Genomic DNA, 15,318 nt, shown 5'->3' with positions numbered 1-15,318 from the left:
TTGGACAACTCAACAAAAACAAGTGTGATTACAGAATGTAAATCTTATCAACCTTGAGAATGTAAAAATGTATAGCTGAAACCACCTGAGAGATAGATGGAGACAGAGGATCTCTAGCAGAGAAGTGTGGAATAAATAATGTCCTCATTTCATAAAGTATATTTATAAGAAATATTTTCTATGCTTGATTGAACAAGAAATGGAACTTTGTGTTCTTTTGGAATAGCAGAGTGACTGGTGAGGTAGAATGGAATAATAACATCATAATATCTGAAAGAGGGAGAAGAGGGGTCAGCATGGAATGAAGTAAATCCTCATTCACCATAGTATGAAGTCAGCGGACAATGTCTGTGATTGGTAAATCAAGAATAACAATGTAAGCATATTATATATAGCTATGGTAAAAAGAAAAAACACTAGAAGAAGCCTAAACAGAAAAACTTATGAGTAGCTGCTTCTGGAAAGTAGAACTGGCTATCAAGGGTGATGGGGCAGAAGTCTGTTGCTTTCCATAAATTCTTCTATATTCTTTCTTTGTTTTAATATCTTCTTTGTTTTGGTGAGGAAGATTGGCCCTGAGCTAACATCTGTTGCCAATATTCGTCTTTTTTTTCCCTCCCCAAAGCCCCAGTGCATAATTGTATATCCTAGTTGTAGGTCATTCTATTTCTTCTATGTGGGATGCTGCCATAGCATGGCTTGATGAGTGGTGTGTAGGTCCATGTCCAGGATCCGAACCAGTGAACCCTGGGCTGCTGAAGCAGAATGCATGAACTTAACCACTCGGCCATGGGGCGAGCCCCTTCTATATTCTTTGATTTAAACATTTTTTAAAATGTACATGTACTATTTTGATAAAAAGAAAGGAAAATACTCAGCTATTGTTCTTTTTCCAATAATTCCCTGCAACTTTAGGTAATATTCCACATTCTACTCAAAAGGGATTAAATAAAGAAGGAATGACTAACACAAACCCACAACAATTACTTCCAGTTCTCAGAGCTTTGCATCGGTTTTATAATGGTTACCAACATGGAAACTACTTCTCAGTTTGTAGACAGCACTAAACTGTGAACTCTTTTAAGGTTAGAATTATATCTTATTCACCTTAGTCTCCATAGCAGAGACTGGAGTCTAGAATCTGATATACAATAGGATTTCAATAAATGCTTAGATATAATTTTAAAAGACTTGGGGGGACAACTTACTAGGGTCTATGTCTAGGTCACTTGAATACATAAACCTCTTTTACATGATAGAAAACACAACAAATGGATAATTTGAATAGGCTTTCTAACAATTACTAATTATACTGTCTAATTTTAACTATAGGAATCTGAAAAGCAGTTTAATAGTTTAATCTCTAAACCACAAATCTGTCAACATACTTTCTGAGTTTTCCTTATAGTCGGTGTCATGTCCTTAAAATAGTCAGGTTCCAGTTGTTCCAAAGCATTTTGTTGTGTTGCCACATTCCCATTCCCTCCTTCAATCTTTACACTTGTGGGTGCATCTTCATCCCAGGAAGTCCACTCTTCAACATCTGTCTAAATTTAATTGATCAATACTGTCAGCCACAAATTAACATCTCATTCATCACTTATTAGAAAAATGGGCTTTAAAAACATTGTTTTTCAAACATTTTTGGTCAACGGGAAAGATAAAAATGCTCCAGTAAGCAATAACAAACACTCTTAAAACCAATGGAAAAAAACCCAGAAAATCTTGGCAAAGGAATAGAAAAGAAAATGAAGAACCAAATAAAAATTTTAGAATAAGAAAATATAACAACAACAAAAATCCTGACCAACACTATGAAATTAATTTCATGACCTACTAATGGTCTGCAATCCAGTTTGAAAAATATGGCTCAGGAACACTTATTAAACCTTTTAAAAAAATTACCTGTTTAGGAACTGATGAATAATCAACTGTAGTTGGCAAAGTTATTTGGTCTCCACTTAACTTCCGTCCTCTGCCAGACCTAAAACAAAAATGAAATAATTTATTTCAAGAAGTACCAAAACAAGCATGGGTAAAAGCACAATAGACAGTAACTTAAGGCGTAGAAGAATTTTTCAATTTTAGAATTATTTATTTTAATAATTAAAAGTTGCTCATTAAGATATGAAAAGGCATGTATCAGATATCTTTTACATGTTTTTAAAATCTTGCACAGGACAACATAATTGCTTTTTGGTTTAGGGCTCAGAATTATAGACAAATTTAGGAGGAATATAAAGCCAAAACCAAAAACGCAAAGTGGCTTCAAACCACGATCCTTAGAGTACTGTGAGTTCTGCAGGCAAAGCTCAGAGACAGCTGTTCTGTTTTAACCAGGGTGCCTTAGCTTTTGTTTATTTTACATATTTGGTTTCTTGGTAAGATAACCTACTAAACTGAAAAAGTCTGAAAATCACTGGGTTGAACTGTAACTCATAAAGTTTTAGGATTAGTAGGAAAAGCACTGCATTAAACAAGATAGGTATTATAACTCAGTTTTTAAGAGCATGTGCTATGGGAATCTATGTAGACTATGGTTTTCAATGTTACTTCTACTAATTATGAGTCTAGTTAGAATTACCTAACTTTTCAGCCTCAATATCCTCATCTGTAAAATGCAGGTACTGAAACCTACTTTTACAGAGCTGTTGGGAGGATTTACTTAAGCGACATATTTAACACAGCTAGATACTAGACAGTGCCTGCTTTATCATAATGCGTTAAAAAAATGGTAGCTATTTTAAATGATTTAGTCACTTGCTTCACTTCAAATAATTTATAAAGCATCTACTTAGAGCTAACTGGTAAAGTCAGCTATTTTTATTACAAGATTAGAAATCATACTTTATTTGTTGAAAGTATCAATAAAAAAGTAGTATAGTCTAGGACTAAATTTATGATGTAAACTTGGTATTTTAGCACATATGATCTAGGTTCCTTCTAACACTTCAGAAAAGCTTATTCTAACCAAGGGTCAGTTTCCTTTAAAACTGAACATAGAATCAATCCTAAATATATTTACATTGACAAAAAAAATTTATGTGACAAGAGAATTGTCCTTAATATTTTTTAAATCAAATGTAATTTCCTATATTAAAAATAATCTATATTCAACAGAAGTTTTAGAAAATACAGATGCAAAGAGAAAAACATCTATAATTTATCACCACTGTTAACAAAACTACTTCTTTTAACCTCCAGCCTTCTAGCAATTAACATCCATTCTTATCCTGCTTTAACTAATGAATTTCTAGCTATTCCTCCTCACGCTTTGATGATTTGAGCATTTAGTTCACCTTTTTTCCTACTTCCCAAATCCTGTCCTCTTCCTAGGTGATTTCAACAATCCCCTAAACTTTTCAATTCTTTCTTGACCTCCCATCCTCCAGTGATCATTTCCACTCTATTTCATCCACTCATTCCCATTGCCATACCCGGGACCTTTTTGTAAAAAATTTCCAGGTCACTTTACTTCTAACAAGAAATTCAATGCTACTTAATCCTCAGAGTTTCAGCAGCTATAAAATGGCCATTTAGCAAGAGAATATACTTCCTAGTCTCCCTTGCCGCTAAGTGGCCATATGCTAAGTGGCTAAGCTCTGGACAGCAGGCTGTGAACAGACTTGTGTGCAACTTCTAAATCATGTCCACCAAAATAGAGAGCTGACTGCCCTCTACTTCCTTTGTACCCTACCCTACTCTCAGTGTGTCAGTACGCTTTTCACAATACTTCTAGGCCAAAAGAAATGACAGTTCCATTGATTAGGCAGAAACAATTTAATACTCATGTATGTCCTAACTGCTTAGTAGCCATTGGAAAATAACACATATAAATTTAAATAAAAATATTTCGATCTCATTCTTAAATAACCACAAGTACTTACTAGTGGAATGTGTGTGCCTGTTGGACACTGCATGGTTTGTTAAGCCTTGGAATCAGACTGGATACCACCACCCTCATTTTCTGTTTCATGTTAATTTTAGTTCAGTACTAGCTTTTAATTACAACCTAAAATCCTAGCTTTGCAAAGATAGGTCACCAAAAATCCAAGTAAACAAAACTTCTCTCAAACATTCAAGAACATCATCAAAAGTAATGCTGCAGGATCTAATGTTGCAAATGTGAACTACCTTGTGCCAGAAGTGTGTGCAGCCATTAACAGATGTTGACTGTCACACTCACTGTGTTTTGCTGAAAAAGTTTAAATATCCTATAGCACTGCTGTGATTTAATGGGAAGCCCTGAAGTGCTTTAGGACACAGTTTAGGAACTACCGCTCTAGGGTATGGTACTGTGACAAAATAGAAAGAATCTGAGTCTCTGGATGACTGACTGAAGCAGAATGAGTCACCTGCCCTGGACTACCTGCACAGTCTGGGATATCATTTACGAGACCAAAAAAAACTATTTTGTTTGGGGTTTCTCTGTTAAAGTTTTTTAAATGTAAAAATAGCATTCATATTGCAGTATATAAAGAAACATCTATGCCTAATTCCACTTAACCATTTTAAAACATTCTGATAATGAAACAATTATGTACATAAAAACCGTCTGATGATTATAAGAATGAAAGTTGGTCTGCTTATTTCTGAGATTCTGTAGTAGTAAGAATGTCATTTCAGTGCAAGATGTAAGAATCTGAAAGAATGAAAAGAATTAAACCTCTACTTTCTAGATCTGAAGTAGAGAAAAAAATATTTAAAAATACTAGAGATTAACGAATGAATACTGCAAAAAAGATAGTTAGCTTATAACACAGTCTATCCTGCCCTTTTCTAGTTCTGAAGGTCTCTGAAACCAGCAAGAAGATAAACAGGTCAACTTGACCGTAAAATTTGTTTACCTGCATATTAATCTCTTTAGGAATGAGAATACTGTTGCTAGGCAGGTACAAACTTTAAATAACCGAAACTGTGTGATAGCCATGGTGGGAATCAAAACCTGTGGGAAAAGCACAAAAATAAATGCATTAAACTGATTTCAGAAGCTATGCTCCCTTTCTGAAATCAAGGCGAAAATTCCTACTATGAGCTGTAAGTCAGACATATTTTTTACTTTTCTTTAGAAACCACAATATAACACAGTACACTATAAAATTAAAGTATAAATCATATTGACAATTCAAGAAACTAAGTTTTTGAAGAGTTTTCAACAATTGAGAGAAAAAAACTTTTTGAAATACTCTGAGTGGTTTTTAAAAGTAATTCTATTTAAATTATCTATATACAATTTATTTATGATTTTCTACTAAAAAATCAAAAAGGTATAAAACAGCATTTATTCAATTTTTTGTACCTTTTGAAGTCTGAACTATATGAATTTACATTCAATAGTACTATTCAAAATATTTTTAAACATTTTTAACTTTACGACAGATACATTTTATTATACCCATTTTACCGATGAGGACATTGAATTGAGAAGTCAAATAACTTGCCCAAAATCACATAGCTAATAAGTTGGAAGTAACCACAGAGATCATCTAGTCCAGTGGTTCACATATCTGGGGATTCTTTAAAGAAATAATGATACCTGGGCTTATCCCTAGTAAATTAATTAACATCCTCTGAGGGGCAGGGTCCAGTTATAGCTAATAAGCGAAGAAAGGAGATAAAATATTCAATAGGAAAGGCAGCAGGAAAGAAGATAATGGGGAACAAATAAAGATGGGAGAAGGCAAAAACAAAAAGCGATAATAGACTTAAACCTAACCATATCAATAATCTCATTAAATGAAAATTGTCTAACATCCCAATTAAAAGGCAGAAGTTGTTGGATTGGATAAAAAAGGAAGACCTCACTACATGCTGCCTAAATGTACTTCAAATATAGAAACACAAGTAAAAGGATGGGGCCGGCCCATGGCCAAGTGGTTAAGTTCGTGTGCTCCACTTTGGCGGCCCAGGGATTCACTGGTTTGGATACTGGGCACAGACATGGCATCACTCATCAGGCCATGTTGAGGCGGCGTCCCACATAGCATCACCAGAAGGACCTACAACTAGAATATACAACTATGTACTGGGGGGCTTTGGGGAGGAGAAAAAGAAGAAAAAACAAAAGAAGATTGGAAACAGATGTTAGCTCAGGTGCCAATCTTTAAAAAAAAAAAAGTAAAAGGATGGGGGAAATACATCATACTAACACTAACCAAAAGAAAGTTGAAGTAACTATTTCAATGTCAGAGAGCAGACTTCAGAAAAACACTATTAGCAGGTATAAAAGTGGTCATTTCATAATGATAAAAGGGTCAGTTAATCACAAGCACATAACAATCTAAAACATATATGTCCCTAATAACAGAATTATGCTGATATCATAAACGAGAGAGGTCACATCACTAGAGTCTACAGATATTAAAAAGATAGTGAGGAAATATTACAAGCAACTTTAATGCCTATATCTGACAAATAAGATAAAATGGACAAATTCCTTGAAAGAAACAAGTTATCAAAGAAACAGATACCCTGAAAATCTCTATCTCTATTAAATAAATTGAATTTGTAGGCCAAGATGGCTTTCACTGGCGAATTCTACCAAACACTTAAGGAAGAAGTAATACCAATTCTGTATAAATTGCCCGAAAACTGAAGAGGAGGGAATATTTCCCAAATCATTCTTTCTTTTTTTGCTGAGCAATATTGTCCTGAGCTAACATCTGTCAATCTTCCTCTTTTATTGCTTAAGGAAGATTAGCCCTGAGCCAACATCTGTGCTAATCTTCCTCTATTTTATATGTGAGTTGCCGCTTGATGAGTGGAGTAGGTCTGCATCCAGAAGCTGAACCTGTGAAACCAGGCCACCGAAGAGGAGTGCACAGAACTTAACCACTACAGCACAGGGTGAGCCCCTCCCAACTCATTCTTTGTGGGCAGCATTACACTGATACTAATCTAGACCAAAGACATCACCAGAAAACTAGAGACCAGTGTACTATGAACATAGACACAAAGCTCATTAACAAAATATTAGTAAATTGAAATCCACAAAATATAAAAGGATAATAGATCAGACCAAGTGGGGCTTAGCCCAGGAATGTAGGGTTGGTTTAATGCTTGAAAATCAAATCTAATTCACCACAGTAACAAACTGAAAAAGAAAAACTCTATACTCATCTCAGTAGAAACAGAAAAAGCATTGACAAAACTCAACATCCATTCTGGATAAAAACTCACAACCAAACAGGAACAGAAGGGAACTTTCTCAACCTAATCAAGGACATCTCTGAAAAACTTATATTAACACGAGACTTAATGGTGAAAAATTGAACACTTCCTATGTAAGATTATGAACAACACAAGCACATGTGCTTTCACCACTTCTATTCAGCATTGTAGTGGAGGTTCTGGCCAGTGCAATTAAGCAAGAAAAGGAGATAAAAGGCATCCAGATTGAAAAACAAGAAGTAAAACTGTGTTTGTGTATGTAGAAAATTCAACAGAATCTGCTATCACCTGTAATTTTATATGTTAGCAATAAACAATCACAAATTGAAATTTTAAACACATTTATAAGAGCACAAAAAATATGAAATACTTAGGGGCAAATCTTGAAAGACCTCTATATTGAAAACTTTAAAACCCCACTGAGAGAAATTTAAAAGACCTGAATTAACTTAAAAAGATCTTTCAGAGCTCAAAGACTCAATGTTGTTACAATATTGTCTCCCTAAATTCAACTATACATTCAATGTAATCGCAATCAAAATCTCAGCAGGCTTTTTTCTCTAAAACTTGACAAGCTAATTCTAAAATTCATACGGAAATGCAAGGACCTATAGTAGCCAAAATAACACTGAAAAAAGAACAAAGTAGAAAGGTTAACACTACCTGACTTCAAGACTTGTTACAAAGCTACACTAAGCAAAATGGCATAGTATTGGAGTCAAGATTGACAAATAGATCAATGGAACAGAATGGAAGGTACAGAACAGACCCACATATATATGGACAATTGAAATTTAAGGAAGATGTGAAGGCAGTTAAGAGGAGAAAGGATGGTGTTCTTGGCAAACAGCACTGGAAAAACTGGGTATCTATATGCAAAAACAAACAAATGAAATTCTTTAATCTATATCTCACACCATTTATGAAAAGTACTCAAAATGGATCACAGATCTAAATATAAAACCTAAAATTACAAAACTTCTAGGAAAAAAAAAGGGACAAAAATCTTTGTGAGCTGGGTCCAGCAAAGACTTTCGCATATGACACTTAAAGTGCAATCAATAAGAAAAACTGATAAATTGGGCTTCATCAAAAGTAAACTCTTCTACAATTCAGAAACACTCTTAAGAGAATGGAAAGACAAGCCATAGATTGGAAAAATCTCTGCAAAGCATATACCTAATAAAGGACTTTTATCTAGAATATATAAGAACCTTTCAATACTCAGTGAGAAACCAAATAACCCAATTAAAAAATGGGCAAAAGCTGTGAATAGACACTTTACCAAAGAAGATATACAATGGTAAATAAGTAAATGAAATGATGGTCAACATCATTAATCATCAGAGAAATGTAAATTAAAACCACAGTAAAAACCATTAGTACACAATTAGAATGGCTCAAATTAAATATAATCCCCACACCAAGTACTGGGGAGGATATGGGGCAACCATAATTCTCCTCCAATGGTAGTGGGAGTGCAAAACGGTACACCAATTTTGGAAAATAGTTGGTAGTTTCTGACAAAGTTAAACAAAATGTACCATATGACCCAGCCACTCTACTCCTAGGAATTTACCCAAGATAAATGAAAGCATATAACCCTAAAAAAACTTGCTGTACTTAAATAGTACCTTTATTTTCAATAGCTCCAAACTGGAAACTACCCAAATATACACATACAAATTGTGGTGTATACATACAATAGAGTCCCACTCAGCAATAAAAAGGAATGAACTTACTCCAAGCAATAACATTGACATACCTCAAAATAATTACACTGAATGAAAGAAGCCAGACAAAAAAGAATAGACTATATGATCCCATCTATTTAAAAAAACTCTAGAAAATACAAACAAATCTATAGTGACAGAAAGTAGATCAGTGGTGCTTTGAGATGGGGGCAAGGAAGGATGGGAAGGATGGACTACAAAGGGGCATGAGTACATGAGTAAACTTTTACAAGTAATGGATATACTTACTATTTTGATTGTGCTAATGGCTTCACAGGTGTGTATAAATTCATCAAAATAGATCAAATTGTACATCTTAAATATGTACAGTTTATTGTATGTCAATTCTAGCTCAAAAATCTATTGAAAACAATCTATGCTAATAAGACTTTTTTTAACAATATTATCTCACTTAGGAAAGTTTTCAGATTCTGGTTAGAATCTTAAAAGAAGTCATTAATACTATCATCTTGTATTGATTACTTGTAACTCTTTCTGCAGAGCCAACTTCCATTAGGAAACTAGGTCAATTAGTGACAAGAAACATATTACAGAATTTCTCTAGGAACAGAACTCTGATTTCTTAACAGCATTTCAATATGCTACAACAGCTAACTCTTAGTATATACCCAGCATTCTTCTTAGTGCTTTACATGTAATAATTCATTTAATGCTCACAACAACCCTATGAAACACTTGAGGCAAATACTATTTTATCCCTATTTCAGATAAGGAAACCCAAAGACACATAGCTGGTAAGTTACAGAACTGGGATTCGAACCCAGGGAGTTTGGTTCTAGCGTTCGAGTCCTGAAAGATCACACTCATACTGCCCCTCTATGATTAAATCAGAAGATATGCTTCTATATAAAAGAAATGCTAATGAATTGGAAACTACTTAAAGCCATGGCAACCACAAGATAAAAAAATTCTCAAAAATGGTGACACAGGTATTATTTTGCTAGCCTTTCAAACATGGTCATTATTTACAAATGCTTCTTCATACATTTTAGTCACCTATACCATAATATGTACTGCACATATTATCCTAACAATCACTAATTAAAAAATTTCTTAAAATGAGTTTTGGCACAAGTTAAAATTAAATATATTAAGTAACCAGGGGCCAGCCCCGTGGTGGAGTGGTTAAGTTCATGCACTCCGCTTCGGCGGCCCGGGGTTTTGCTGGTTTAGATCCTGGGCGCAGACATGGCACCACTCATCAGGCCACCCTGAGGCAGCATCTCACATGCCACGACCAGAAGAACCTACAACTAGAATATACAACTATGTACTGGGGGGCTTTGGGGAGAGGAAAAAAAAAAGGAAGAATGGCAACAGATGTTAGCTCAGGTGCCAATATTTATAAATTAATTAATCAATAATAAATAAATAGCAAGTAGCCACGAACTTCCCCATTCAGAATCTCAAAATAAATATAAAAGAGGGCAAAGGAAAATAAAATTTGTTAATCCATGAGAGATGGTCATTCTTCCACTGTAGAGAGGCAGAGCAGATCACATGTTCAGTCAAGTCACAAGAAAGTACAGGCATATACACACGCACACACACAGGAACGATGTTTCGAACAATGGAATTTCAGGTTTTATCTTTTCCTTGCCATTTATTTGTCAGAGGAGGAAAATTACTGAGTAAGCATTTAGAATCATATGACTCGTAGGTTGGAGTCATTTGAATATATCAGTATATCATCCAATTTAATTTTCTCAACCAACAAACTAAGATACACTGAAGTTAACTCTTCTGCTCAAGGCCAGCCAACAAGCTAATAACAAAGTTACAACTAAAACTCATCATGGCCTCCCAGTGGTGGAAGCAATCATCACAGTTGGTTAACACCAATATTTGGAGTAGAGTGATTCCATAAAACAAAAAGAGAAAACATGATCTGATACACACTTTTTTCCAAAATAAAAAAGCACAAACAGCATATTTGGACGTCAGTTCTAAACATATTTACTTAAAAGTAGAGAAACCTAACTTAAGCAATAACTATTATGGAACCAAATTAAAGGGACAGCTGTGTGTTCCTTCTATTCGAAATTGAAATGCTGACTTTTTAAAAATTATCTTATATGTGTATAAAGATAAGCACTAAAATTTATAAATATAACATAAAGATTAAACCTTCCTGGAAAAATACACCATCCCTGTACTAACAGCATGCTATTTTAAAATGTATTTCACATGGATTAAACCAGACAGCACTCTGTTTTGTCTGTAATTTCCAGATATGAGAATAACCTCCTAAAGTCTTGAAAACAGTATGTAATAATTTTCTCAACTAGTAAAATATTACATTAACTTAAAAACTGTATAGTAAAAAGCAGTGGGCACCTCTGATGGGGGACGGTACAGAAGCATGAGGGAACTAAGATCTATATACCAATCTGAGTGGTAGCAACACCAGCTTACTTTACTGTATATACTGTTTGTATGTTACACTTTAATATAAAAGTTCAAAATAAAAGTCAAATAAAAATAAAAACAAAACAAAACCAGAAAGCAAGGAAAAAATAGTTAACTCTTACGGTACCTGATCCTAACTGCTCTGTAGAGCCACTACTGCCCGTCCGTTCTAAAGAAGGGCAAAGCACAGAGCTAGCCCTTCCTGTTTCTACAGTTAGAAAGGAATAAAGGGCAAGTAGACTCCACAGTAACAGAGTTCCAAAAGGCTTCCTCAGCAATGCTCACGCATCTTCACACAACTGGAGGTGGTATCTCCATATGAGCGTAACGACTTCCTGAATGCCTCTGCCTGGAGCTGGCCCACTAACTGAGAGGATGGAAAGAAGAGTGACTTTAAGAGAAAATGAACCAAGATAAAATTAAGAATTTTGCTGTTCAAGTAACTTGAATACTTCTGTCAAAAACATCCCCAATCAGTGGTTTACTAGGGTTCAAAAAATGCAACAATTTTGACTCCTCTCTTCTCTTATCCCCTTACATTCAAACTGCCAAAAAGACTTCATTCCATTTCCTAATACTGCCCATATTCTTCCCCATTTCCACTACATTCTCCCTAGCTTGTTGGACTACTGTAAAGTATTCCTAACTCCAGTATTTTTCTCTTACTGTACTCATATTTTCCATCTTGCACTACCGTTCTTTCTATGTACCTAATCTGTCCTGCACAATCCTTCTCCAGAGGATCTTACCGATCTAGTACCTCCAAAATAAGAGCTGAAAGAAAGGTCTGATTGCTTCATTATGAGAATGATCTAAATAATTTAAATGATGAATAAAAGCCTCATTTTAAGCTAAGTGGTCAAAAATAAAACTCTCAACCAAAAAAAAGTAAACTTCCCTAAATGAAAATTTAGCCTAAGTTTTCAGAAACCTTATAAGCCAAAAAAGATGGCTAGAAAAGAGACTGTAGAGCATGTGGCACTTGAGGGAAAAGGGAACAGAAGCGAGGAGATACTCTATCAGGATGTTCTGAAGGGAGAAGATATGTAATATTTAAGGCCTGGGGAGAGGAGTGGGTCTCAGGAAACACACGAATGAAGAGTGGAGAATAAATTTCATATAGAGGCGTGGTAAGGAGGATCATCATCTGGCTACAAATACTGTTGTGTCATTGTTCAATAAGCATTCATCAACTTGAATGACTTCAATGGTAACTGAAAATAAAATTAAAGTTTAGTTCCAACAGAAAAAGGGAAAGTGGGACTATTATTGACAAGGGAATAGAATTCTCTCCTTGGCAGTTAAGAGTATCCTCATTCTGTGGAAAATTCGCTTTTGTGACTAACAAAAGAAAGGAACTAACATTCATTGACCATCAACTACGTGCTAAGTACTATCTAAATATTATCTCACATAATCCATAAAACCATCTTATGAGATAGATATTGTTGTTCTCATTTCATAGAATTGAAGCAGAGAGAGTACGCACATGTTTCCATGCTTCCACACCCAATGACTTAGACTCCATTTAATTCAAGGTCTATTTAATTCAAAATTCAAGAGAACCTCACTAACAATAAACACTCTTAGCAATTCAGTGATGATGTTATAATTTCCAAGATAAATTTCCCAACCAGTTGTACTGAAATGTAGAAAACGCAATCAGGTTAACTATCAACCAACACTTTCGATTTTATCAACTACATTCATCTGCAGGCAGAAATATTCTTTGGAACCTGTATTTAATTAACGTGCCAATCCAATTCAATGAATATATGTATTTAGCACCTACTACGCAACAGATACTATGAGTGATGGGAAACACTACCGACCCAGTAAAGAGAAACCGGTGTTCACTGCCCAATTGTGACGAGCTAGCAACAATGCGGGGGGACTAAGGAGGCAGGGCCCCTAACAGTCTTGCTCAGTTTGGTATTTCTAGGTCTTAGCCAATGCCAAGCACACAGCAGGTACTCAAAAATTTGTTGAATGAAGGAAAATTAACATTCCCTGAGCAATATGTTCAAGACACAATTCTAGACAATGTATGTCCTATCGTCTCAGTGGAATCCTAAGGACAAACAAAAGAGGTTAAGTTTTATTATTCCCATTTAACAGATGAGGCTGACAAAGAAGCTCAGACCCACTCACCTGGGGTTTAAACAGACTGACCCCAAAGCCCAGGCTCTCCCCACACCATATCCCATTTGAGAAACCTTCTTTTAAATTTTATACTCTGCCTCAGCTTGATTTTTTAAACGCCCTTTAGATCACGAATTTGCTAAGTATACATCTTAAGTGAGCCTGCACTTCGGTTGCTTTAAACTACTTTCTAGAACTGAGAAATGCTACTATAAGCTAATTTTAAAATTAAAATTTCCTTTAAAATAGGAAAATACACAAACTTGAAATATAGCAGAATAAGATACAGAACCACGAAGGAACCTATCCTCAGGGCTTTTGGCGAAATGACACCTCTAGGAAATCAACAGGAATGACAGCTCGGCTATGTCACGTGAAAAAGATTCACCTACAATTTTAAAAAAGAAGGCTGCATTAGAAACGGAAAGAGTAAACCTATCTTTCCTCCTTGTAATTCCATGTAAACTGCTGGCGAGACCTTTCAGTAGAGTCACTACATGCCAACTTGTTAAACAAGGCAAGCCAAAACTACGCTGGTACACACTAAACAAGTCATCAACTGCTGGATTTCTGAAACTGTAGTTTTGAATGTTTTTAATACCAAAATTTAAAAAGACCATATGGTCTAGCACAGTACAGAATATCCTCAAATTAAGTCTGTCACTCTCTGAAGTATGTTAAGGAATATCACAAGGCTCCAAAAATAAAATTTACCTGAACTCACTCACATTTGAGAAACCAAAGTTCGGCAGCGGTCAGAGAAGGGGAACTAGAAGTAGAACCAGAAGCGGATGGTGATGGCGGGTGGTGAAGTCGAACCCTGCACAACCTCTGGCAACTCAAAGTCAGGCCCTCCAAAATGTGACACCGCTGACGCTTACAAAGGGGGAGGAAGGTCTCCGGGACGACCCCAAAGCAGAAAGTTTCATAACTAAAATGCTTAAACTTCAGATTACCCACCTGAAATTAGCTGATGAAAACAAAATCATACCCACTGTACAGATGAGACAAACGACCCGAGCGTCGTCGGGTTACACAACGCAACGCCCTGCGCACGGCGACGGGGGCCACGCTCTAACCGGCTGAAGCGCGGGCCGGGCGGGCTGGGACCGGCGATTTGGAAAAATAAGCCTGGGAAGGAGCGAGGCCTGGAGAGGAAGGGCAGGAAGGACGGGCAAATTTCCCCACGGAGGGCCGACTGGGGGACTCGGGGGTGTCCGGGCCGGCGCCCCACAGGCCGGTGCCCCACGCGTGAGCGCGGCATGGCGAGGGCTACCAGCCAGGGCCGCTCCCCGTCGCAGCTCCTTCACCCCAGGGGTCACCCTGACCCGGAAACAGTACCCCAGAGGGGCAGTCGGCCGTGGGAGGAAACCCGGTGGAGGGGCGAAAGGGAAGGTGGGAGGGCGGGAAGTGCGGGGCGAAGAGCAGAGCTGACCAGGGAAGGGCAGATGACACCCCCAAGGCCCAGGTTGGGATCAGGGCAGGGGTGGAGGTCGGGGAAAGAAGCCCCTCGCGGGCGCGCGCGAGCCGCACACACTCACCTGCCCCTCCCCCTCCCCGCCCGCCCGGCGGAGGCTCCGAGCTGCCGCGAGCCGCGCGCGCACACAAGGCGCGCGCACGCGCGCTGCCGGTCGCTTCCTCGAGCTCGCGCTCCGCCCGTTCAGTCCCAGCCCCGCTCATTCAAAGCCGGGCGCGCGCTCCGTCGCAGCCGCCGTCGCCGTCGCGCAGCTGCCATGGCCGCCCCCTCCTCGGGAAACCCTCCCCCAGCCCCTCCCTCTTCGCCCTCCTTGAAGGAGGTTCTCGGCTGTCTCCAGGCCCTCACTTCCGCACCCGCCCCAGGTCC

General features: G+C 37.3%; 1 protein-coding gene across 9 annotated transcripts in view; it reads right to left on the bottom strand.

Moving 5' to 3' along the window:
- EBAG9 (estrogen receptor binding site associated antigen 9) overlaps positions 1-15,318 on the bottom strand; it is a 23,477-nt gene extending 8,159 nt beyond the window's left edge. Inside the window, exons 1-5 of one of the 9 annotated variants that reach the window (XR_011493302.1) lie at positions 14,204-14,946; positions 11,461-11,700; positions 4,848-4,945; positions 1,906-1,984; positions 1,389-1,547 (exon numbers count right to left, since the gene is read on the bottom strand). Coding sequence is in view for 6 of the 9 variants with exons in the window: in XM_070481500.1 (XP_070337601.1) it covers positions 1,389-1,547; positions 1,906-1,984; positions 4,848-4,930 (321 nt within the window). In the remaining 3 variants the exon portion in view is untranslated. Of the gene's footprint in view, positions 1-1,388; positions 1,548-1,905; positions 1,985-4,847; positions 4,946-11,460; positions 11,701-14,189 lie in introns of all 9 variants that reach the window. The other 8 variants (XM_070481500.1, XM_070481499.1, XM_070481501.1 and 5 more) reach the window with 8 other exon arrangements.

The sequence above is a fragment of the Equus asinus genome, chromosome 12 (genome assembly GCF_041296235.1).
Source record: "Equus asinus isolate D_3611 breed Donkey chromosome 12, EquAss-T2T_v2, whole genome shotgun sequence".
NCBI lineage: Eukaryota > Metazoa > Chordata > Mammalia > Perissodactyla > Equidae > Equus > Equus asinus.
The sequence above is the reverse complement of the archived record's forward strand: the minus strand, read 5'-3'. Positions and strand labels throughout refer to the sequence as shown.